This window comes from Electrophorus electricus, chromosome 14 (assembly GCF_013358815.1).
Source record: "Electrophorus electricus isolate fEleEle1 chromosome 14, fEleEle1.pri, whole genome shotgun sequence".
NCBI lineage: Eukaryota > Metazoa > Chordata > Actinopteri > Gymnotiformes > Gymnotidae > Electrophorus > Electrophorus electricus.
In genome coordinates this window covers 17,307,476-17,330,432 of record NC_049548.1, presented here as the reverse complement: position 1 = coordinate 17,330,432, position 22,957 = coordinate 17,307,476, and the positions used below count along the sequence as shown (strand labels likewise).

General features: G+C 45.5%; 3 protein-coding genes across 10 annotated transcripts; 1 reads left to right on the top strand and 2 right to left on the bottom strand.

Annotated features, from left to right (window-relative positions):
* Positions 1–221: 221 nt before the first annotated feature.
* nudt13 (nudix (nucleoside diphosphate linked moiety X)-type motif 13) lies at positions 222–5,257 on the bottom strand. Of its 6 annotated transcripts, none has more exons than XM_027026165.2 (10): positions 4,480–4,552; positions 3,760–3,914; positions 3,542–3,632; positions 3,230–3,369; positions 3,022–3,129; positions 2,833–2,939; positions 2,485–2,610; positions 1,874–1,985; positions 1,436–1,590; positions 222–1,237 (listed from the first exon to the last, which is right to left on the bottom strand). In XM_027026165.2, the coding sequence occupies exons 3-10, from the start codon at positions 3,616–3,618 to the stop codon at positions 1,043–1,045; spliced, it is 1,020 nt and encodes a 339-aa protein (XP_026881966.2). In that variant the 5' UTR covers positions 3,619–3,632; positions 3,760–3,914; positions 4,480–4,552; the 3' UTR covers positions 222–1,042. The 6 variants fall into 6 exon arrangements, with proteins under 6 accessions (XP_026881966.2, XP_026881964.2, XP_026881967.2 ...); XM_027026163.2 differs by having other exon boundaries at positions 4,459–4,514; XM_027026166.2 differs by lacking the exons at positions 3,760–3,914; positions 4,480–4,552 and adding an exon at positions 4,946–5,257.
* Positions 4,500–17,639, top strand: p4ha1a (prolyl 4-hydroxylase, alpha polypeptide I a). Of its 3 annotated transcripts, XM_027026161.2 has the most exons (16): positions 4,500–4,604; positions 6,514–6,601; positions 6,783–6,879; positions 7,918–8,069; positions 8,304–8,441; positions 8,715–8,966; positions 9,293–9,492; positions 10,800–10,976; positions 11,468–11,538; positions 12,637–12,702; positions 14,045–14,144; positions 15,330–15,383; positions 15,691–15,756; positions 15,869–15,937; positions 16,093–16,189; positions 16,319–17,639. In XM_027026161.2, exons 2-16 carry the CDS (start codon positions 6,514–6,516, stop codon positions 16,387–16,389), a joined length of 1,698 nt encoding a protein of 565 aa, XP_026881962.2. In that variant the 5' UTR covers positions 4,500–4,604; the 3' UTR covers positions 16,390–17,639. The 3 variants fall into 3 exon arrangements, with proteins under 3 accessions (XP_026881962.2, XP_026881960.2, XP_026881961.2); XM_027026159.2 differs by lacking the exon at positions 11,468–11,538 and having other exon boundaries at positions 12,632–12,702; XM_027026160.2 differs by lacking the exon at positions 12,637–12,702.
* arg1 (arginase 1) lies at positions 16,579–22,709 on the bottom strand. The gene is made up of 8 exons (XM_027026167.2): positions 22,472–22,709; positions 22,231–22,303; positions 20,623–20,797; positions 20,323–20,482; positions 19,021–19,115; positions 18,816–18,920; positions 18,580–18,716; positions 16,579–18,027 (listed from the first exon to the last, which is right to left on the bottom strand). The coding sequence occupies exons 1-8, from the start codon at positions 22,598–22,600 to the stop codon at positions 17,864–17,866; spliced, it is 1,038 nt and encodes a 345-aa protein (XP_026881968.2). The 5' UTR covers positions 22,601–22,709; the 3' UTR covers positions 16,579–17,863.
* Between the last annotated feature and the right edge of the window lie 248 nt (positions 22,710–22,957).

Genomic DNA, 22,957 nt, shown 5'->3' with positions numbered 1-22,957 from the left:
GTAAAGATGTTATGAGCTGCACATTTGGTATACTTTAAAGTGTAGCAAACTTCACCTGAAGGTCTGCAAATCTACACTAAACCTGGTCACAGTTTAGTTTAAGAATATATCAGCATTGATCACTATTCTACAGTATTCTAGTTCATTGGACTCAGGTACTAGGATAAATGACAAAGCACTTTAAGTCGCTCTGGATAAGAGCGTCTGCTAAATGCTGTAAATGTAAATATGTGTGTGTGTGTGAAATGGTGGTGGTTTTTTTTTTGTTTTGTTTTGTTTTTTTTAATTCAAATTAAGTTATCTGAAGACAGCCTGCAGTATCTGCCTTTGGAAAGGGAAAAGTCCAGACTGCAGACTTCGTGTTCCACGTGGCTGCTGTCTCCCCTGCAGTCGTGCTTCCCTGCCTCACTGTTAGAGCAGCATACCAAGGCCTCTCGACCTCTACGTGAGCCCGGGTGAACCAGCCGTCAGTAACAAGGCAGCAGAGTTGTGGCCGAATTAGCGTTCAAGCCTGGTGACCAAAATTGTTACTTGTCGACACGGTCAGGGGCACACTGAACCTAAGAAGGCCCATCTAAAAGCTGCAGGATCACCAAGGGTAAGGTTTAGAGGAGGGAACCACCGGCAAGATTACAAAAGGCTCATGTCTGAGCTGTGGATTCGGTGGCGTGCTTCAGGCAAGTAGCGGTAAAACTGGGCCTACGAAGAAACAAGCTGTGCCAGGGTGTTGACTGGATCAGGGATTACAACCAAAAAGCAGTAGTGAGTCAATATACATTCAGCACAACATGTGTGCCTTTCTTTTGAAGTTCATGTACTAGCATCTTCAGTTGAAATACTTTCCTTCGACATTTTTCTATGTTAATTATATTTTTAAAAATGCATCAGATTCCATCATGTAACTCTCATTGTGTATCTGTTGCCTTTCTCTGGGTCGCTCTGGAAGATGAACAAGCATTTTGAGTTCATCTGCTCTCACGCTTGGGTTTACTGTGATGAGAAGGCTCAGAGGTGACCTATACATTCCACACGGAGACCTGCGCTATTTCAGTTTAAGCCCTCGCTCGTCAGCCCACTCCTGGATGAGCCGGTTGGCTACGGCGTAAGCGGGTGGGATCCAGAAGCCTGGAGGTTGTGCCTCTGGGTTATGTGGGGGTTTCCTGATCGTCAGTGCTGCCTGGATCTCTTCCAGACTGCACCAGCGGGCATCTTCCAGCTCTGTCTTATCCAGGCTTACCTAACACACAAGATGAGGAGGACCAGAGGAAACGAGAGGGCTTCAGAGTTCCTGGGAGACATCGCAAGCATGTCATGATGAAAAGCCTGAGAAGCTTGAATATCAAGCCACTGAAAAGCTTGGCATGGCATTAAATGTTCCCAGGAACCATTACCTTAACGAGCTCCGTTAAGTTGTTAATCTGCCTGCCCCGCTCACCTGCGTTTTGTGTGGGCTGACTGTAGCGTGGCAGGCCACCATAAACGAGCTCTGAGGGAACGGCCAGTGCTGTGACGCTGAGTAGCGCAGATCCTCCGCCTCCAGCCCCACCTCCTCGGCTAGCTCCCTCCGCAAGGCCTCCTCGAGCGTCTCCCCTACGCGCACCACCACCGTTACCTCGCACCGTAGCCACTTGGCATCGTCAAGCAGCTCAAAGGGACCACTTACCAAAAAAGGTTAGGTTGGCTAAAAATGAGCAAGAGCTCAAAGTAGGGATGAGTTACCATGACCTTTAAGTTCCTCTGTAAGTTCCTTGCCAAGAGTGGCTTCACATGTGTAATGTTGGTGAGTGTGGTTAAAGGGTTCTGTGTCACAGGTCTCGGAGCGCCGATATCAGCCATTCTGGTGTATCGGCTGTGCCGGCGGCGCAAGACTCACCGAGGTCACAGAAACCAGCCAACGCGCTGTACATGCCCGTAGGGAACGAACGCTGGCGAGCCAGGAGACACCTGCTCCCATCCGACACCAGAACTATCACCACTGGCGCCATCTGCAAGCCATCAACACCCATCACAAAACCCATTACATGCATACACTGGAGCAGGGTGAGTCCATCTGTTTAATCAGTTAATCTCAATCTCAGTTGATTAAACACACTTTGTAAACAAGACTGGTCACACCTGGATTGGAGTTACTAATCTGTCATATCCTAATAGCCAACGCAAGTGGATAAAGCCCACATTTCTGCACAGGTTGAATCAAGGACACTAAATCACATTCTTTTTGTTATATTCCATATGCCTCGTCAAGTGACAAGGACATCCCAAATCTTGGTCTTGCTCGTCTCCTTTCCTCTCCTCAATCATTTGAGAGCATAACACTAAACAATAAGGAAAAAAGGGCACAAGACAGAAAGGTTTTTGGATCGTACGTTCGGCGCACACTCTTATCTGGAGAGATGTCCCCTAGGAATCCAACCCATGACCTTGATGACATTGCAAACGCCTTACTCTACCAGATGATCTGTTGTGGATCTAGCCAAAGCTCACCTGGGGGTAGTAGGTGACGCCACTGTTGGGGCAGACACGCTGGCTGCCAGACTGGTTGCGCACCGTGGGCTGCCCAGTGGCACTGCAGAACCCATGCGTCTGGTGCCAGCGCAGGAGGGCCTGGCCCTGGGAACCGAATGCAGCAGGAAGACAACCAGGCTTTTATAAGATCCAAGAATGCATGTACTGCACTGCATGAACAAAAATACAGTACGAAAAATGCTTAAAAAAAAAACAAAAAAAAACACACACATCCAAAAATAAATACAATCAGCTCCGGTTAGGTTTGGCTTAACTGAAATGATTGTGTGCAAGGTAGAGGAACCTATTCTTGAATCAGGTGCGTACTTTAGCTGCCAGAGAGGCCTCTGGTTCTGTAAGCAGAAAGAAGGCTTTCCTAAGATCAGTGAAAACACCGTTGCAGAGCTGCTCCATCCCATTCCGATCGAATCCGCCTGCAACACAAAGGGTCGTCAGTTCGCACAATGTGCCAAGAGAACCAATGCACAGTGTTGCGATTCTGTGCGGTGCTCTCACCGACATCCAGGGCAAACTGAGGCACGCCGGTCTCTCTGCAGCCAAGCAAAACTGCCTCTCTGATGAGCTCTTTACCTTTTCCCAGCTCCTCCAAAGTTCTCCCAACATCTTAAAAGACCAAGTGTAACGCACCACATTAGTCACGGCAAAAAGAGGCCGAGACTCTGTAGGAGCAGTGACCACGCGTATTGAGGCTGCATCTTCGTACCTGGACAGGTAAAACGTGCCAGGTGACAGGTGCCTTCGCTGCGCCGCAGGAGAGGCGCGAGCTCGTGGTAGAGCAGCAGGGTTCCGGATTTCAGCGCGTGCCGGCACGCTTCGTCGTCCTCTTTCAGCGTCATCAGATACCTGAACGAGACCACGCGTGACTCTCAGACTGCAGTAGAAGTTATTCGCGCAGTGTGTATAGATCACGATCAGTAGAGGTGAAGTTATTCGCGTAGTGTGCCAGCGATCGGTTGTTTTGTACTTGTATCCATGTATACGTGTGTGGAAAGAATGCATGTGGAAAATGTGAGACCTCGTGCGGGATAAGTAGGTGGAAAGGGGCCGGGAGAACAGCAGATTCGGGTTGAACAGGAGCTGCAGCGATCGCATTTTCAGCAGGCTGCCTGCAGGTTGCATTCAGCAGAAGGTTTTAGAAGTTCACAGGAATGAGACAAAGGGTGAAATTTTCAGTCTTGGCATGCAACGGCATAACTGCATTTTTACGTTTTGCATCAACAGTTCATAACTTACAAATGATTCGCTTGTAGGAATTATTTTCTTGCCAAATCTCAGGGAGACTAGAGGCTAGTTGTATCTTACGGAGGACAATTCGACGACGGAGGACGTCTTGTAATATTGGACGGACAATCGGTAACTTTGTTTCCTTGGTTTTCTTATCCGACTTTCTAAAACGCAGTATGAAACATGTCAAACACCGGCAGCTAAGATCCCTCCCTGGAACAAAGACAAAACTATGCTACCGACGTCATCCGTGGTTCCTGTCCGGCCAGCGTGGGAGAGGAAGGCAGCGCCCCCTGCTGTTTGTCCAGTGTAGCATAAAAGAGACTAAGTGTAGAATAACATTTATTTACTAAACAGGGTGCAAGGGCGACCACCATATGACAAATGCTCTGCTTTGAATTTGCCAGACTTATTTTATTTATTTATTTATATATATATATATATATATATATATATATATATATATATATATATATATATATATATATATATATATATATATATATATATATATATAATTCTGGCAAATTCAGGAGAATTTCACAGAGACGTCTTAGGTGAATAATTTAATAATATCCCAAACTCTGCTTGGAATTCAGTGGCTGTGTAATAAAAATGTAATATAAGTGGTCTGAGCTTGCAGTCTTAGTTATGATGGTCCCCCCGTTGTACACCCAAACGCTGTAATCGCAAGACTGCGTGGTGTACCTAATGTGCATATACACGTACACATCATGAGGTGGCGACACTGAGCAAAGGGTCAGGCTGCCCTCTGCAGCAAGCGCTTGTAGCGAAACTGGAGCAGCGGCGGAGAAACGTTTATCGATCGCGTTGTCGGTAAACCACAAGATACGGTAAGTCCGCGGGGGCCCGGGCAGTAGGGTTGAAACGCCCAGGTGGTCAGTCACGTAGCTACATCATGATCCTCCAGAAATGCCCTCCTCATCTCGACTCATCGGCAGCGTAGACATGGCTTTCCCGTTTGTTGTTGTGATCGGCCGCTTTTTAAAAACGAACAAAAAAATAGTCAGCCAAGAGATTTGGCGTTTAAACCGCGACGACTAGGTGTCTCCTACCTCAAATCTTTTGGTTTGTTTTTCTTTGTTAACGTGTGCGCCGTTACGGTGATATAGAGAAGCGGAACTGTGGAGAACCATAGTTTGCGTTTAGAGGTCGGCGTTTTGTCGATTCGTACCAGATTTATGGAGACCGAGGATACGCAACCCGGCTGGCGGTTAACCGTGTAAGGTTTCTCTCTGCGCTTCCTGCAGCTCCCTCCTCAGATTGCGGAAAGTTGATGGGTTTCTCGAGAAAAAAATGACCACGCATAGACCCCGGTGACCATAAACGGGCTGTGCGCACAAGCGCAGGGTGTGGGCGAGGACATAGGGGGGCAAAATTGCTAACGTTCATCCCAGCGGCAAACTGGCCGGCCAGTAGAAGAAGTACCGAATTGCGTTGCGTTATAGTCCGATTTCCGCTGTATCATCCGCCGCTTGGGGAACAGCAGTGAGGACTATCTACTGGGGGAGGGGTGGCTACGTGGCAGTCCCCCCCAAACCTATTTTCAGATCCTATGGCAACATGCGCTATAAAAACCATATAACTGCATTCCTCTGTTTCTCCCCGAGAGAAACACGGGGGACGAAGCGTTCCAGTAATGCATGACTGTCAAAGTCTTCCCCCCCCCCCCCCATTTGCTCTTGGTCTTGAACATTTGTTCTCCATTTAACTTAAATGTAGGTTCATTAACACAAGAACTTATTCAGAGGACATGCTTCTAGCAGATTGCTGTATTAGGAGCTAGAGGCATTTTGGCCAGTCTCATCGTGGGCCGTCATTCGCTGGAGGATTACGCACCGGCTGAACATGCCTTGACTAGTAGCCTTCTAATTCCTGTGAATTGAGTTGGAGGTTGGCGGAGACCCAGGGTAGGGTCTGTCTTCTTCCAAAGATGTCCTCTTTCTCCTTGGCTGATCGTTTCAGTCTGTTCAGGAGCACAACGCTAGTGTGGAACACGTCCTCGTATTCCTGTGGGTTTACTTGATGATACATCTGCTCCTTCTGATAAGACAGTAGCTGTAGATAATTTGCTTATGAAATGACTTGCTGTTTCGTACAGTTAATGTGATCCAAATCACCACATGTACAAGACATCCGTCCATCTCGATGTCAGACATTTGTTCTTTTCACAAAGATCTCATCGAGTTTTTAATGGGGTTGTTAAAGGCAAAATGGTGCTTGTTTTGTTCTGTTTTATTCTATGAATGGTGTTTTATTCTACGTATAAATAGATGTCAGAGTGGAATACACAGATGTGGGCGGGATGAATAGATGTGGGTAGAATTAGTAAAGCCTAGTGAATGTGGACTGGGACAAATGGGTGTGGGTGGGACTTTTGAATGTGGGTGCGATGAATAGATGTGGGCGGGGTGAATCAGTGTGGGCGGGGTATGGAACAGAGCAGCCAGCCACAATGCAGGGCAGGCAGCTTCACTAATCAGTGACCCATTACAATGTCCAGTTACAGGAGTGAGGGGATCAGTTACTGACCCTCAGGTGGACTTTCACCGTTCCCAGCACTTGTGCTCTCTGGGCATGAACAGCCAACCATGTTTGTTATCCACTTGACCTTGATCACAACTGCTTAACCTCTGTCACAAAACAAAACACACAGAGCAGGAAAAATAACTACAGTGAACTAATATTCTAACTACATTAGAAGGTAATAAGGATCCATTGGATGTTTGTGTGTGTGTGTAGATGGAGTTTGGGACTATGTGGTGCGTGCTCCTGTTCAGCTGTCTTCTTCGCGACTGCTCCACCCACAATGACTTCTTCACATCCATAGGTGAGCCCCTGCCTCTCACCATGCACAAGATCGCCCTGCATGCAATGCTGTCCACGTCTTAGTCGCCGGAAGCTCGTACCGCTACGATCGGCCAAAACCATCTGACAGTTACTTGCTGCTGGGCCCAAAATCCATAGCTGCCGTTTTGACTTTTTCGAAACGTGTCCACCTTTTTGTCCAGGCCAGATGATGGACCTGCTGTTTACAGAGAAGGACTTGGTGAAGTCCCTGAAAGACTACATCAAAGCGGAAGAGAGCAAACTGGAGCAGGTTAAACGGTCAGTCGCGCACCCTGGATTACCATGCACTCAGCCAGGCAGATGAAGCCTTACTCAATTAATTAGATTAATACTCTAGCGTCACGACAGACATAGCCACCCAAGGACTGGCAACCCATCCACTCTAACCTTTCTCCAGATCGTCTCCCTTCCCTTCAGTGACATGCGGTGACATCCTGATTAGTTAACGCCGCCAGATCCTGTAGTCTTCAGCTGCTGATTGCAGCACCCAGTCAGCCTTTTTTTTTTTTTTCCTCAAAGACTCTTTAGCCGTAATGCTCTTAAGAGCATTTCTTATAGCAGCTTTAATTAAATTCACACTTACACAAATTTTTGCTCACAGGGAGTTAGAGAAAAAGCACATTCCGATCACACTGGTGCATGGTGGTAGCATAATCTCGTTTGTGTAATGCAAATGATGAGCACTACTTTGGCCATTTACACCTAGCTTCTGTCTCCAAAACCTGTCTGGTAGTGCAGTTTAAACCGGAGACCAGTTTGACCCAACTCGATCACCCTGGTTTATTCAGACCCTTTTTTTTTCTTTGGTTTATTCGTGAAACGGTCTCATGGGAGTTTCGGTTTCATTCCTGCGCAGCGTTCAGTATGTCCTTGTCACACTAGAAACAGGACTTTACAGGAGCACCCAGTCCGTTGTAGCGCGGTGGCGAAATATGTTGAATATTCCCATTTATGAATATTCCTGTATTCCAAAATATTACATTTTAGGTAAATGTAGGTAGCAGGGTGGGCCCATTGTAATGTGCAGGGAATGTTGAAGATACACTTGCAGTGTTGAGAAACTCAATATTGTACTGGGTTGTTACTTACAGTAGGTTGGGTCAAGCTTACTGCATATCACATTATGAAACTGATGACGCTCCGGGGTGTAGCATTTCCCTGAATTCCTATTGTTCGTAGCTTTGTTTTTCAGCCGTGACAGAGACTACCGAGGACAGAGTGTTCTCTTTAGTCAGTGACCCATTAAGTCAGAGCAATAAGGAACGTGTGTGAGTGTGTGTGTGTGTGTGTGATCAGGTGGGCTGAGAAGCTGGACGAGCTGACTGCCACGGCTACACAGGACCCCGAGGGCTTCCTGGGCCACCCCGTCAATGCCTTCAAACTGATGAAGAGGCTGAACACTGAATGGAGCGAAGTGGAAGACCTTGTTTTGCGAGACATGTCTGACGGTCAGCTGCATGGCTCTCACACCCAGCTCAGTTGCCCCTGCTAAACAACGAGTGACCCCTGGAGTGTATTTTTTACTCTAGTGAATTTATTTTGAAACACTGTGGGTCAAACCATTTGTTCTTTGAGTGTTTTTAGGCAGTGTAAAGTACTTCAGGAGCGAGTTCCCACTGATTTTATGAGTTAAAGATCTTAATCTGAACGCAACTGGTGACTGGCTGTTTGACTTTCTACAGGCTTCATCTCCAACCTGACCATTCAGCGTCAGCATTTCCCAAGTGAGGAAGATCAGACAGGGGCGGCCAAAGCTCTGCTCAGGCTCCAGGACACCTACAAACTGGATACACAAACCATCTCCACCGGAGACCTTCCTGGTGAGTCTCTCCAGAACAGGAGCAAATACTGGCCCCTGTATTCCTTATGCAGCATACAAACGTTGGTCAGAATAATCCCAGCATGTGTTTAATGTCAGTTTACATGTTCACCAGTGGATTTTTACCATAGAGGCTTATCAAGACCAATCATGTGGTGTTCGCAGTTTAATCATAATTTCTACTTTTTTTCTCCAGTCTCCTTACAGCCAAATCTGATTGGATAGGGAGTTTGAACCTGGAACGGTGGTGCAGTTTTCATGTGTGTTCTTACAGGGGTGTCCACAGATTTGCCTTATAAAAGTACTTTGATGCCGGAGGACTGTTTTGAGCTGGGAAAGACCGCGTACTCTGAGATGGACTACTACCACACGGAACTTTGGATGGCACAGGCTCTCAGGCAGCTGGACGAGGGCCAGGTGTCCAGCTTGGATGCAGTGACAGTCCTGGACTACCTCAGCTACTCAGTTTACCAGCAGGGTGGGCTGGAGAGAGCCCTGGAGTATACCAAAAGGCTGCTAACACTGGGTAGGGTTAAGCCTATTAAAATGAATGCCTCTCACACAATTGAAATCGGTAAAGATCGAAATGCTAATAATGACTAAAGATTGGTTAGCATTATCATTGGTTAACTTGAAAATTGTTTAGCACAATCTTATTAGCATAAAGAAAATTTCCCTTTGGAGGTTTATAAAATGTTATCTTAAAATGCTGAGTGAGCCCATGCTTAAACTGTGAGGTTTTGTCATTTTGTTCAACGTAGCCTTTAAAAGTAAACAGTGGTGCTCTGCGCCTGACGCTGGCACAGTGCCTCCTGGTGGGCTGGCTCTCAGTAATCGCGTTGTAATGTACAGACCCAGACCACAAGAGAGCTTCCGGTAACCTGAAGTACTTCGAATACCAGCTGGCCAAGCAGATGAAGGCGGCGATAGAGCCGAAGAGACTGCAGGAGGTGGCGAAGGAGGGAGAAAAACGAGAGAGTGAAAGAACGACAGAATACCTTCCGGAGAAGAGGAAGTATGAGCAGCTATGCCGGGGAGAAGGAATCAAACTGGTGAGGTTCTGCTGCTGTGAAGATTCGGGTTTTTTTGTGATGCTAGGGCCGATTCTATGAGGGGCAGTGGTCATTTTGCACAGTGGCTTAGAAAGCAATGTGGAGAGGTTCAGCACTGACAGCGTTAGTGTCCGGTTGTGATGGTAACCTTTGTTTCCAGGAGACAGTTGGCCAGACTGCTGAGCTGGAACTGGTTTAGGGAGCCATTGGCACTGACCAAACCCCTCTTTCCATGCCAGCCCTCTTGTGTGTGTCTGTGTGTGTGTGTGTGTGTGTGTGTGTGTGTGTTTGAGCGTGTGCATGTGCGTGTCTTATCCTGCTGAGTGATTCAGAATATGGTTGCGTCGAAGCAGGAAAAATCCGTGTGCTGTGTGGAAGCCCGGGTTGTTGTTTAGTCTGAACCCATAAGGCCCTGCTTCTGAACATTAATAGTCTCGGAATGTTCCGCCTTCATGTGCAGTTACAGAAACAGCATCTCCTCACTGGCAGGAATCCTTTCAGCAGGACTACAGTTTAAAACAGTCAGAAAAGAGTCCCTGTTGCCTTGAAGCAGATTGGATCTGAAATAATCAGTTATTCAGTATGACAGTATGTCATATTGCATTTTCCAGAACTACCGTATGCACTCTGTTCCCATGTTATCACAGATATTTCTTCATTAGGAGCCCTTGCAGGGGTGCAGTCAGAGAGTGCAATTTTTGCTACCATGTGCTAGCCAACCCCAAGCTTTTGACTACAATACATCAGGCGGCCAGATATTCTGGGGTGGCAGACAGCTCTAAACCCAGCCGTGAGTGTGGGTGCGAGGTTGCATCTAATAGTGAATGTGTAATTTAATCAACTAATGTAACCTATTAAAAGTGACTTAATGTATTATAATATGATTTTATTATTATGATTTTATTGTTATTATTTTATTACTATGTGTAATAAAGTAATCAAGTAATAACTTAATGTGTAGAAACCATACTTGGTTTGGTTCGATGCTGTTGACAGCCACTTAAAAGCTAAGCGACACCTGTTAGGAACTAATCATGAAACAGAACACTGGCTGTCGTCTTTCGTCACGTTGATGACATATTTAGTGGTCAACATAAGTTCTTTTTCCTTTTTTTTTTCTTTTTTTTTTAGGATGGAAAAAATAGCCAACAGTTGTAACAGATTTCTTAGACCATCCTCCACCATCTTCAAAAATTATGCTTATTACCCCATTTTAATACAGTTTCCCAATGTAGTAAACATCGACATCTTAAATCTCAGATGATCGCTCCTGTTTAACCTTTGACGTGTGCTCTGGACCTCAACAGACCCCACGCAGACAGAGCCGGTTTTTCTGCCGTTACTACGACAACAACAGGCACCCGTACTACATCCTGGGCCCGGTGAAGCAGGAGGACGAGTGGGACCGACCACGCATCATCCGTTACCATGACGTCATCAGCGAGAGAGAGATGGAGAAGATAAAGGAACTGGCCAAGCCCAGGGTGAGCTGGAGCAGCCGTTGGGCTGCACTCAAACGCCAGTTAATGTAGTTGCCATAGTTACCACATGGGCAGTCAGTGGCATCTCTGACACCAGGCAAACTGTACTGGGCCGCAACCCCCATGTGTTTCACTGAGTGAAATGAGTGATTTTCCCACAAAAAACAGGTCATAAACAGATGGTGGCCAAACAGTTTCTATAAACCTTTTGAAATGTGTCCACTATATTTTAGACTTGACTTTAGACTTGTGCTAGGTCAGTTTTGGCTAAGCCAAGGAAACCCTGAGGATATGCTGCTGGCTTCCTGAGGTGGTCACGAAGCCTAACAGTGTGCTGTTGGTTTATTTGACGTTGAGGCTGACTGTCCGTGGGGTCCCCAGTAGTGGTGCGGTCCCAAACCCCTGCGCCCAGGGTGGGAGGTGGGAGTTGGTTCAGGGGCAGGGGCGGGAGCGCAGCATGTAACTCGTCTCCTCTCGGCCGGTTGGCTCCACAGCTGCGCCGAGCCACCATTTCCAACCCTGTCACTGGTGTGCTGGAGACTGCCCACTATCGCATCAGCAAGAGGTAAGAAGCCCATAGGCAGACGGCCGTGCCAATCCTCCGGCCACGCCTCCGTCCCGCTTTCCAACTCAGCAGCTTTATTGAGGATGGAGACAGAGGACTGTAGAATAATCCCCAGCTGCAGAAGCAGTTAAACCTGAAAGTGTAAGACCAAGTAAATGCTCTTGTGGCTATTACTGAATGAGAAATAGTAGAGCCAGTTACTATAATCCCATGATAACGAGCTATGCCCATTAGCTATCATACTCCCATGTTCTCATAATCTCATGCTGTTATCGTAATATCATGATAACTAGCTGTGCCAATTATTTTAACCTCACACTAACAGCTATGACAATCTCATACCAACTAACTTTGCTAGTTGCCGTAGTCTCATGCTAAATGTTATAATGGCCTCATGCTCTGCAGCTGTGTAAATTGCCCCAGTTCCACCCGACTCTCAAGACGGAATTCAGAGAAAGTGCGCTATAGTCTCACACCGTTACCATAATGGCATGATAAATATTTTTGCCAATGATCATAATCTCAAAATACCGATATCTTAATTTTATGATAATCAGTGACGTCAGTGATCATAACAACATACAAACTAGCTGACATGTTTTTTTTAGCACTTGCATGCTAATAGGCCCAGCCTGGTCTTATTTATTGTTTGCCACATTAGCCATTTTGGTGAAACATGTGTACGTGTCATGCTGCTATTATCACCGTGACTCAATTCCCTAGAGATGTGGATGAGCTGTAAGCGATGTGTGCAGTGTGTTCCTCTCGATATGGCTGATCACGGTAAAGTGGGGGATACGGGATTAACCCCGTCGCCCGCATCTCCCCGCATAATCGGGATTAATACGGTCGATCGAACAGCCATGTAACTCTCGACGTTACCGAGGCAGCAGTGGGCCTCAAGCAGGTGCCGTTGGTAGTAAATACACAGCCTGTGTTTGTGCTCCTGCTGAAGGCTTATCGCAGGATATGGGATGGTGAGGGCCAGGGTGGACATTAGGAGGATTAGTAAGCAGTGATGCACTCTTTTTCTCTCATTCTCTCTTTTCTGGCTCTGTCCTTCTCTGTCTCTTTCCTTTTCTCCTCTTCTTAGCTCAGACGTGCCACCGTGCATGACCCCCAAACGGGGAAACTCACCACAGCCCAGTACAGAGTCTCCAAGAGGTAAGGGGTTGGGGGTGAAGGGTTGAAGGTCAGGAGACATGCATCCTCAACCCATTTGGGTTGAGGTGGCCCACATGTACGTTGATCCGCTCATTTACCTTGTTGTACTGAAACACAAGTAACCAAAATCTCACATAAAAATCTACAAATCCACATACAGATGTGGTCGCACCAGGGGAGTGAACTGTTGGAGACTGAGACAAAGCAAATCTGGGTCTTTGGCTGCAAGGCTGGTCTCTCAGATGTGTGTGAAAGGGCCACACCCACTGGTTCTGCACGATCTGCTCTCTCCCAGTTCACAGCCACAGGTGTCTTTATGACACATCCTCATGGCCGAGCTACGTGTTTGGTTTGGTCACAATTAGGAGCTTTGTGTGTATCTCAGGTTTTGTGAGACAGGACAGGACAGGACTCTTTACTCCCTGAGGCTTACACTGGCTAATTCTGTGTTTGCTTTTCAATGTGGCCTTAGAAAGTCAGTCATTTTGTAAGCTCCTATCCTAAATCTCCAGGTCTGTCTGTATTTACACAATACTGTGTGCTCATGCAGTCGCTGGCTTTTATTCCAAAGGGTTATGTATAGTTATATGCAGCTGTGTAAAACTTTACTGTTATAGGCTAGTTTAAGAGAGCTATGTGTGGTCTTCACCCAGCCATCAAAGCCTGTTTGTCCAACATTTCCTTCACACAAGAGTCAGCTGCCGAACTGTCGTTCATACAGATCGGTGCAGAGTTGTCCCGAAATGACCTCTTTGTCAAGAGTGGAAAAAGACTGAAATCCTTTTAAACGATGCCTTTCCCATTACTGAATTTCAACATTTCATCCATCTGACCATGCTTCTAACATCATCTTCTAACATAATAAGATAACCCTGCTCTCCTGCGCTCCCCAGACCTCCCCAGACCTCTGGAGCGCTTCACCCAGCAATGCTAAGGCTGCCAAGAGTGACTAAAGCCTAGTAGTGGCCTGGTAGTGTTATGCAAATTAGTTTCCCAGGAGCTTTTTGATTCGTGCTTGGCTGCGTTAGTATTTAGAGGTGAAGTTTTTTTCTTCAGTCCTCCTTTATTACGCTTAGCAACCCCACACCACATGCTGCATGCTGATGCTAAACTAACCACTCAAATCCAGCTATGCTGGGTGTTATGTAGTGTTCTCACTGGACTGTGTTGACACTCATGTTCCACTGAACCTTTGGCTGGGTTTCCCAAAAGCAAAGCAAATATCATCTTTAAATGGTAGAGGAAGTATTACTCTTATTACTTGGTGCTCTTTCTCTCGTTTAAGATGATCTAAACACTACAGTGATTTTGGGAGCCCTGATTAGTTGTTTTCTTCCCACAGTGCCTGGTTAGCAGCCTATGAGCACCCAGTGGTGGATCGCATCAATCAGAGAATCGAAGACATCACAGGTCTCGACGTCAAAACAGCAGAGGAGTTACAGGTGTGTGTGTGTGTGTGTGTGTGTGTGTGTGTGTGTGTGTGTGTGTGTGTGTGTGTGTGTGTGTGTGTGTGTGTGTGTGTGTGTGTGTTCTACCAAGCATAAGTATCTCTATAAAACTCTCTCTCCCTCTCTCTCTATCTCTATCTCTGTTAATTTCAGTTCCAGTTCAATTAAAGGTGTTTTATTGGCATGTGGTTCCTTGATTTTTCCCAAATTCCAGTAATATTAAGTACACTCAAATAGAAAAATAAAGATGCAGACTCAAGAATCAATTGAAGAAAACAGGAGATCTCGTGTTAATATGCAGTTCAGTATAACGTACAAATGAGGCATTATCCAGAGAATGTCCCAGGAGGGCTCGGTCTTTGTACACTTTCGTCAAGGACAGTTACACAACCACTTTCTTTTTTTTGTACATAGTACTTTTCAGGGTTTTCACCATTATGTCCAAATAAATCAAAATACAATATCAAGTTTATATCCAACCGTGAATTTATTTATTTTTTTAAAAGGTGATCTCATCCAAACCACCTGGTGCCCATCGTGATATTGTTTCTACCGGTGCCAACCCGAGATATCCCAGCCTTAGACCAAGGACTTTGGCTGAGGCCTCTAAAGTCCTGGCACAGATGCCTGCTGATGAATTACACTGAGGCCTACAGAGGCCTTTTTACAACATATTTTAGACCAGCCAATATAATTTTATTACCTTCGGCACAAGAAATAATGGTAAATTTGATTGCTAAAGATTGGGTTACAGAGTTGGAGAGTATTAAAGAATAAAACAACTACAAATTGAACATTATATAGTTTATGAGACTAGAGAATTGTTACGATTAAGCTGTTAATTGTTACGATTAAGCTGTTCAACGCATTAAGCATTGCAATGTGCAATTTTCTGGAGAGAGAAAACTCCAATAAATAAAGGTTTAAGCTGTAGGGTGTTTGTGTTATAGTGAAACAGGCAGGTTTTGGGGTTTTTTTTCCTCCCGTGTGTGCATGACAGCACATGTGTGAATAGGTGTGTCTACCCCCCGACATTGTTACACTGTGCCTGTGAAGCACTTGAAAAATTGCTGCCTGATTTATGGTGGCGCGCAAGGTCGTATTGTGCTACTGATGTACTGCACCTCCTTATGTTCCCAGAGCAGATGTGGTCATTTCTCTTTCTCTCTCTCTCTTAAGGTGGCTAATTATGGTGTAGGAGGCCAGTACGAACCACATTTTGACTTTGGACGGGTAAGCAAAGCATTCAATTCCTCTGTAACGCTTGCATGCAGATTAAAGATAGGGGATGCTAATTAAACCTGTATTAGTTGTTACTTTGATCTTTATGGGGATCTCTACTTTGTTTACCACAATTATGTCTTGTGCTGATTTTTTTAGACTGATCAATACAGTGACCTTATAATGATCGTTACCTCGACCTCTGTACCCATCTATGTACTAAATCTCTGTGCTGATCTATATGCTAATTTCTGCTTTGATCTCTGTACCGGACTGCCTACTGATCTCTCTATTGATCTCCCCTTTATGTCTGTGACAGAAAGATGAGCCAGATGCCTTTAAAGAGCTGGGCACAGGGAACCGCATCGCAACCTGGCTGTTCTACGTGAGTGACTTTAAGACAGGAAGCCAGTCGCATGTGTCTATTTACATAATGGATAAGTCTTCCTCCATGCTGTAAATGCAAATATGGGCCTACTTGTTCTTTTGTGTTGCAGATGAGTGACATAACAGCAGGGGGCGCCACTGTCTTCCCAGAAGTAGGCGCTTCAGTAAGGCCAAAAAAGGTACATGAGGGAATGGGGAAGGTCACGATTTAGGATTAGACTGCTAGGCGTGGGTGCTGGGAACGCCATATTTGTCATGTCATATCTTTTCTCAACCGTGGTTTCTTCATCGCCGCGTGCAGTGGTTAACCAAGTCTGTGTTTACTTCACTCCAGGGCACCGCCGTGTTCTGGTATAACCTGTTCCCCAGCGGGGAGGGTGACTACAGCACGAGGCATGCAGCCTGCCCGGTGCTCGTAGGCAACAAGTGGGGTGAGTGACTCGGGGGGGGGGGTACACACCTTCCTCACACCGGACCTCATTTCCTTAAACCACGTCCCACGTTCATGTGGCACTCTGTTCATCAGCGGTTTCACCGATTTCTGCCCTCGTGTCTTCTAGTGTCAAATAAGTGGATCCATGAGAGGGGCCAGGAGTTCCGGAGGCCATGTGGCCTGCGGGAGACGGATTGATGGCGCTACTTGCTCACTCCCCTCATCTTCCTCGCCCATTCCCTCTCTCGGACTCAGCGGGCGGAGCGCTTCAAGGTGCTCTTGGTACCCCAGTGGGTTCCCCTTAACAGCCAACATGCATCTCCCACATTATATTTTTATTCGAGGTGTGTGTGTGTGTGTGTGTGTGTGTGTGTGTGTGTGTGTGTGTGTGCGTGCGCGCACGTGGTTGCGCTTGTGAATGCCGCTAGTGCCTTTCATTGTAGCACCCAACAGCTGCGTCCGTCTGCAGAGGGGAAAGCATGTCCCCTTCACCACACTCCAATCCACCCAGCTCCCTAATACTTCCACAGAACTCTCAGACCTTGGAAAGCAGGCCTGCACGCAAAAACACACAGAACCCGCTCACATCAGCTGGCACTGAGTCTGGAGCAGTGCCTTGCCAGTTGTGTGTGTGTGTGTGTGTGTGTGTGTTTGTGCGTGATGTAATGACTAGGTCATGATAAACCTGCAGAAACGCTGACGCGACAGTCGAGGCTTATGGGCCTACGTGGTGGGTCTCGCAAGGCTCTGTACCCACCACTCACGGCCTCATTCTTGCACACACCCACCCACACACCCCTTTAGAAAGCCAGGACACTGAGATCCAATTTCAGCATGAAGGCCATTCACACAGTGACAAACAGTCCAACAGCGATATTTGAAGCCAAAGTACATGATGTGGTCCATATCTCTCGTCAGTAGAGGTGCAAAAGAATAGGACGCATATGGATCCCTCTCTCAGGGAAATGGAGGTAGTGCAAATGCTAACATTGGGTTAAATAAAGTAAGGACCTGACCCCTTTCCCATAGCTATACCACCTGACCTGTCAACATGACCTCATTCACACAGAGCTATACTAAATGACCCTTGCTAGTTCTCATGCATCATTAGGTACACAAGTGGTCGTCAAATTATTCCGCTGTCAATCAAAGTGCACTGCAAGGGTTTCACAGTAGGTTTGGAGAGATAATGTTGGCAAAAAGACGTCCTTTGAGGTTTTAAGAGTAACAATTTTAAGACCTTTGGTTTTAACTCTGTAGTGTAGATTCACCTAAAATGTGTCTTACGTCCTCTTGGCCTTGTTGAAACCCCCATTACCTGTTCTGTGGTGGTTTTTTTAAATACATTTTCCAACATGCAGTACATTGCTGTGTGCCAAGATTTATGATCATATATTTTGTAAATGTGAACATTATTTTTTCTACAGAAATAAATCAGCTCAAACCTTTTTGCCCCTTTGTGGCCTTTTATTGTGCAGAACACCAAAGAAGGAGTCTAAAGAAGGCAGCTATGGAGTCAAAATAAACTGAATGCATGTCCAAATCATTAATGAAAAGGTTTGCTGTCATTATTACATGTTGCTCCTGGGGATATTTGAATCATGAAACGTACAAATACAAAAAGATCAGTTGCAGTCTGGTTTCCCTTAAGAAAGGAGAAGACCTTTTGCACTCAGGGGTCCGGAATTTTGTAATCAGCCGAGTGCGAGCCTTCACGGACTCGTCCGAAGCAGCCCAGCAGGAGATCCACCGCTGCGTCTACTGTTGAGCGGACTCCATTGTCCGTTCCGCCTCGCTTCGGATTCACTTCCACCATGTCGACGGCGGAGAGCAGCCCTGCAGGGTGGCACACATGGGCTGGCATCAGGCCTTCTGCTCCGGCAGTAAACTCTTACACTTTCAAACTCCCCCCTTATTGTTTGGATATTCATTTCCAGGGTTAGACAACAGCTAATTGTTTTCAAATATTTAGATATTCATTTTAAAGCTAGGCAACAACAACGCTGAACCCTGACAGCGTTTAGTTCGGTTGATGCAGATCTTAGACAATTTAAGATACTAGTGTTGATAGCCTACTCGGAATACCATGGCTTCCTGCAGACACATCACACATTAAGCTACATTAAGCTACTTAGGTTTCTACGTAGGATATTTTTTTCTAGTTGCATATTTTTAATGTATTAATCATATGTTCTGTTGATCATTCTAACGCTTCGTTGTGTGTGTAAGTGTAGGCCTCGATAACTCAGCATAGTTGTTTTGTGGCTGTTCCAAAAGTGTATGTGGAGTTAAAATATTTTTTAAATTATTTCAATATAACATTTATAATACTTATATTTTAATACAGCATTTTAAAATATTTGACTGCAAGTCTTCAGTTTGGCTCACCTGTTTGACAGATGTGCTCGGTGATATAAATGCCCTCTCTGTACGTCAGACCTCCCACCACTGGGGTCCCAGTGGCAGGAGCCAAAGATGGGTCCAGGGCATCGATGTCGTAACTGAGGTGGATGGGTTTCTTCACTCTGCTCCAGAATAAGGCAAAGTTCCAAAACCTTTGGACCGACCCGAACATATTTATTGTAGCGTTTGTGCTTTAAAGTATGTCAATCTGGAGTACTTGCTTTGAAAAGATGTGATCACACGTCTGTTCCATAACTTTGGCAATTCCAAGATAATCCACCTCTGTCATCGAGAAGGTCTTGATACCAAGATACTTCAGGATGTAACTGGAACGTAGGATGTTTTCCGTGTATATGTGGGTGCTTCCAAAATCTTTCTGTTCATTTGTGAACAATCAATGGCCTTGTGGTTCAGCTCTTAACTTACTGTTCTTCTGGGTCTACATCTCTGAGGCCGATGTACACTACATCCTCTGCAGCTATACATGGCTTTAACCATGAGAAGTTTGGCATAACAGGAATCTACAGAAGAAGAGAGACATAACACAGTGTAAACACTGGCTTGAATAAATAAGACGAAAACAGATCAGGTGTTCAAAAACTCCAGAAAACGTATTAACAAACTGGCTAGGCAAGTCTGATTTATAATGACTAATTTATGTGCCAAAGCTATCAGGAGGTGAAGTCTATCAAACAGATCACAGAGATATTTGTTTTTAAAGTAAATGAGCCGCTACAACAGCTTGTTCAATGAGTTTCTCAGGTTCTCATTCGTGTTGCTGCCTCAGAGACTGCCACAAAACCTGAATGACATGAATGGACATGTTAGTGCGGAGATGACACTCCCTTGGTCCACTCCTTAGGTAAGCTAAGTGTATCTTTGTCATTCAATAATACACTGCCTGGCCAAAAAAAAGGTCACCACCTGGATTTAACTAAGCAAATAGGTAAGAGCTTCCCATTGGATAATGACTGCATGGGTGATTGTTTCAGCTGGCAGCAAGTTATATAACCCTAACTGATGCAGTGAGTAGCTTCTCATTTGTTAAACAACCATGTCGAAAGACACATCCTGTGGTCGTGGAAAAGATGTTAATCTGTTTCAGAGGGGTCAAATTATTGGCATGCATCAAGCAGAGAAAACATCTAAGGAGATTGCTGAAACTACTAAAATCGGCTTAAGAACTGTCCAACGCATTATTAAAAAGTGGAAGGACAGTGGGGAAACATTATCTTCGAGGAAGGAATGTGGTCGGAAAAAAATCTTGAATGATCGTGAAATGTGTGGTGAAATCAAATCGTAGAAAAACAAAAGTAGAACTCAGGGATATGTATAATAGTGAAAGTAAGAGCATTTCTACACGCACAATGTGAAGGGACCTCAAGGGACTGGGACTAAACAGGTCCAAATCTCCCATTATCATTAGAAGATCTTGGGGGGAAAAATTAATGCAACTCTGGACAGAAATGAATGTTGTGACATTGCAGAAGCTTGTGGAAACGATGCCACAGCGAATGCATGCTGTAATCAAAGCTAATATTTTGTTGGACCACCTTTAATGTGACCTTTTTTTTGGCCAGGCAGTGTAGTTCATAATCCATTCACAGTACAAACAACTTCCACCACAACTGCAAATGTAGTTTACCATGGCCTGTATTGACATATTTGACATATTTATGGTACAACACTTTTCTCTACAAAATCAACAGTGTGGAGGCTGTGAGTCACCTTAGAGCGTAGCTCGTGAATGAGATAAGACATAGGCTGCCCGTGGATGTTACCAGTGGGAGTCGTCAGGGGGGTGTTGATGTCAGCGTGGGCATCGACCCACACCACACTCAGCTGGGTTCCACATGCTGCGTGTCCGTGGATCGAACCGATCGCTAAGCTGCAGGAACCATCCAAAACACACAAACACCACCCACTCAACAGGTCTGCAGTGCAGAATGTGTTCCTGGGATATAAAAATAATATATCAAGAGCTTCTCTAGTTGTGTTCGTGTTCGGTTTATGAATGATGAAGGGTACCTGTGATCCCCCCCGAGCATGACGCAGGCATGACCCTCATTCTTGATCTTACGCACAGCTTCGGAGAGCTGTTTGTTTGCCTGGCCGACAGCCCGTGGCCTCTTCGCCCTCCCAGTGGTCTCATCCTTGGCCACCTCCTCGAATGTGAGATTCCCATAATCCTTCACTGTGCAGCCTGTGAGAAAGGCACAGCCTGAATGTGTCAGTAGCTCAGTCAACAGTGGAAAAGCCATTCCTTTGTGGCCTGTGTGGTGTGGGAAACAGTAGGAAGACAGCTCAGATTCGAGTTCTGTTTTTGGTTTATGCAGGCTTCAAAAACAAAACAGGAAGTTTGAGGTTGATGAGTGACAGAAAAATAATCACCGCGACAGCATAAGGCATTCGAAAACAGCCGAAGCACTGAATTGTGCAGGATATATCAGCGATAAGGCACTTTGTGAAACTCAGCAGAGGTTCGACTTGTCTTTCACCTAATATACACACAACCAGAATAGTGACACTGGACACGTTTGTGTGTTTGTGTGTATGCACATTCATCATGGCTTCTCAGAACTGTTACTATGCCTGCTAAAAACACACACACACACACACACACACACACACACACACACACACACACACACACACACGGGAAGGACAAGGTCAATGAAGCCCGTATTATTATTTTGTACTACCCAGTCGTTTCTCTTAAGTTCAAAGAATATAACACTACACCCCCGCCCACACACACACCCTCTGCTCTGCTAACAGTTCTAGCTATGATCCTTAAATTCGACCACACACTCTAACTCCCTCTTGCACTATCTGGCACACCCCAGCCTTCCAGTGGACTGTTTACTGTTACACTATTTTTTTTATTACTCAGACTGGCCATATACATTCTGAGAGTGACTGATCTATGGAGAGATTACATCTACTACCAAACTTCTAAAAGCCATTTTAGTGTCCATTAGTGTAATTATGGGCAAGCAGTGCAGGGAAGCATGCAAAAATGCATCATGTTGGCATGGTAATCATATCATTGTAATCACACACGACGAGCAAAGCAAAGAGAATTTAGCAGAAATAAGTCACAGATAGTAAATTATTATTTCTTATTAAAGAACCAATTGTGTAGATGTAATTCGTCTAGAGACATGGGCTTGAGACTGAAAGGTTGGTGTTTTGAGCTCCTGAACCTGCTGAACTGCCCTGGAGCAAGGCACCTAAACCCGGTTGCACCCTGGGTGCTGTACCAGGTGGCTACCGACTGTTCAATGCAGATGGGTTAAATGCAGAGAGGAATTTCCCTAAGGGGACCAATAAAACAGTACTTTTTTTAAGAACAGGTTTGTTAGACATTTTTGGCTACTTCTGCGAAGAGCTGAACTTGATTAAAATTTATTACCAGATTCCACTGGAAAATTGCCTACTTCTAGCTCACTTTGAAGTGTCTTTGAATTGTAAAATGTATTCAAGTTCATTCTGCAAAACAAACAAACAAAAAAAAAACAAAACCCAAAAAACTACTATTATGTATTAAAGCTTTATCGTTTGCAATTAGACTATAGATACAAATATTTAACAGAGTTTTCTACATTAAATTCTGATTGCAGAGAGCAGCGCTACCTTGTCCTTTAAGTTTCTCCACCAATCCGGCTGCGCGAATGAGATCCGGTCCCAGTTGAACACCATCTCTGGACTGAAGCAGGACAGTCATTTATTGGAAAGATTATTCTCCATCGACAAAAGGACCATTAGACAAGCAAAGACAGTCGGGTCACTGACGATCATACGTCAGTGTGGTACATGCAAACGCGCGTAAAACCGTCAAACGATCGATTTTATTCCTAGCAGAACCACGGCTCACCTGGCCTTTGGAGAAGGGCGCGCCGATGATCCCGACGGAGTGGTGATTTCTTCGGAATATCTTGAAAGCGCCGTGTAGAGCACCGGAGCCCTTCATCACGAGGAGGACTCGAGTCACACCCGTCCGCATTTAACGGGCAGCTCGTCGTGTGACGATACGGCACGCCGGTTCGAGTTTTTTTTTGCGCCGCCCTAACGCAAGCCTTCCCCTTCCCCACGGTGGCCACTTCATCCGATATACCGGTCATACCATTTATATACGGGAATATTTGGGATACAATTCCAGGTTGTAGCTTATTTATTTACCGACACGCACTTTTTTTTCCCCCCAGCCAGTCGATTGGACTGGAGCTTTTTTTTATTTATTTATTTTTTTTTAATAAACCCATGTGGGAAGGTCACTTTTGGGTGGAGATTGGTAAAATGCCAAAACACCTGCCACCAGTGGTCCAGTGTTCAGATGAAGAGCCACAGGATGAACACATGG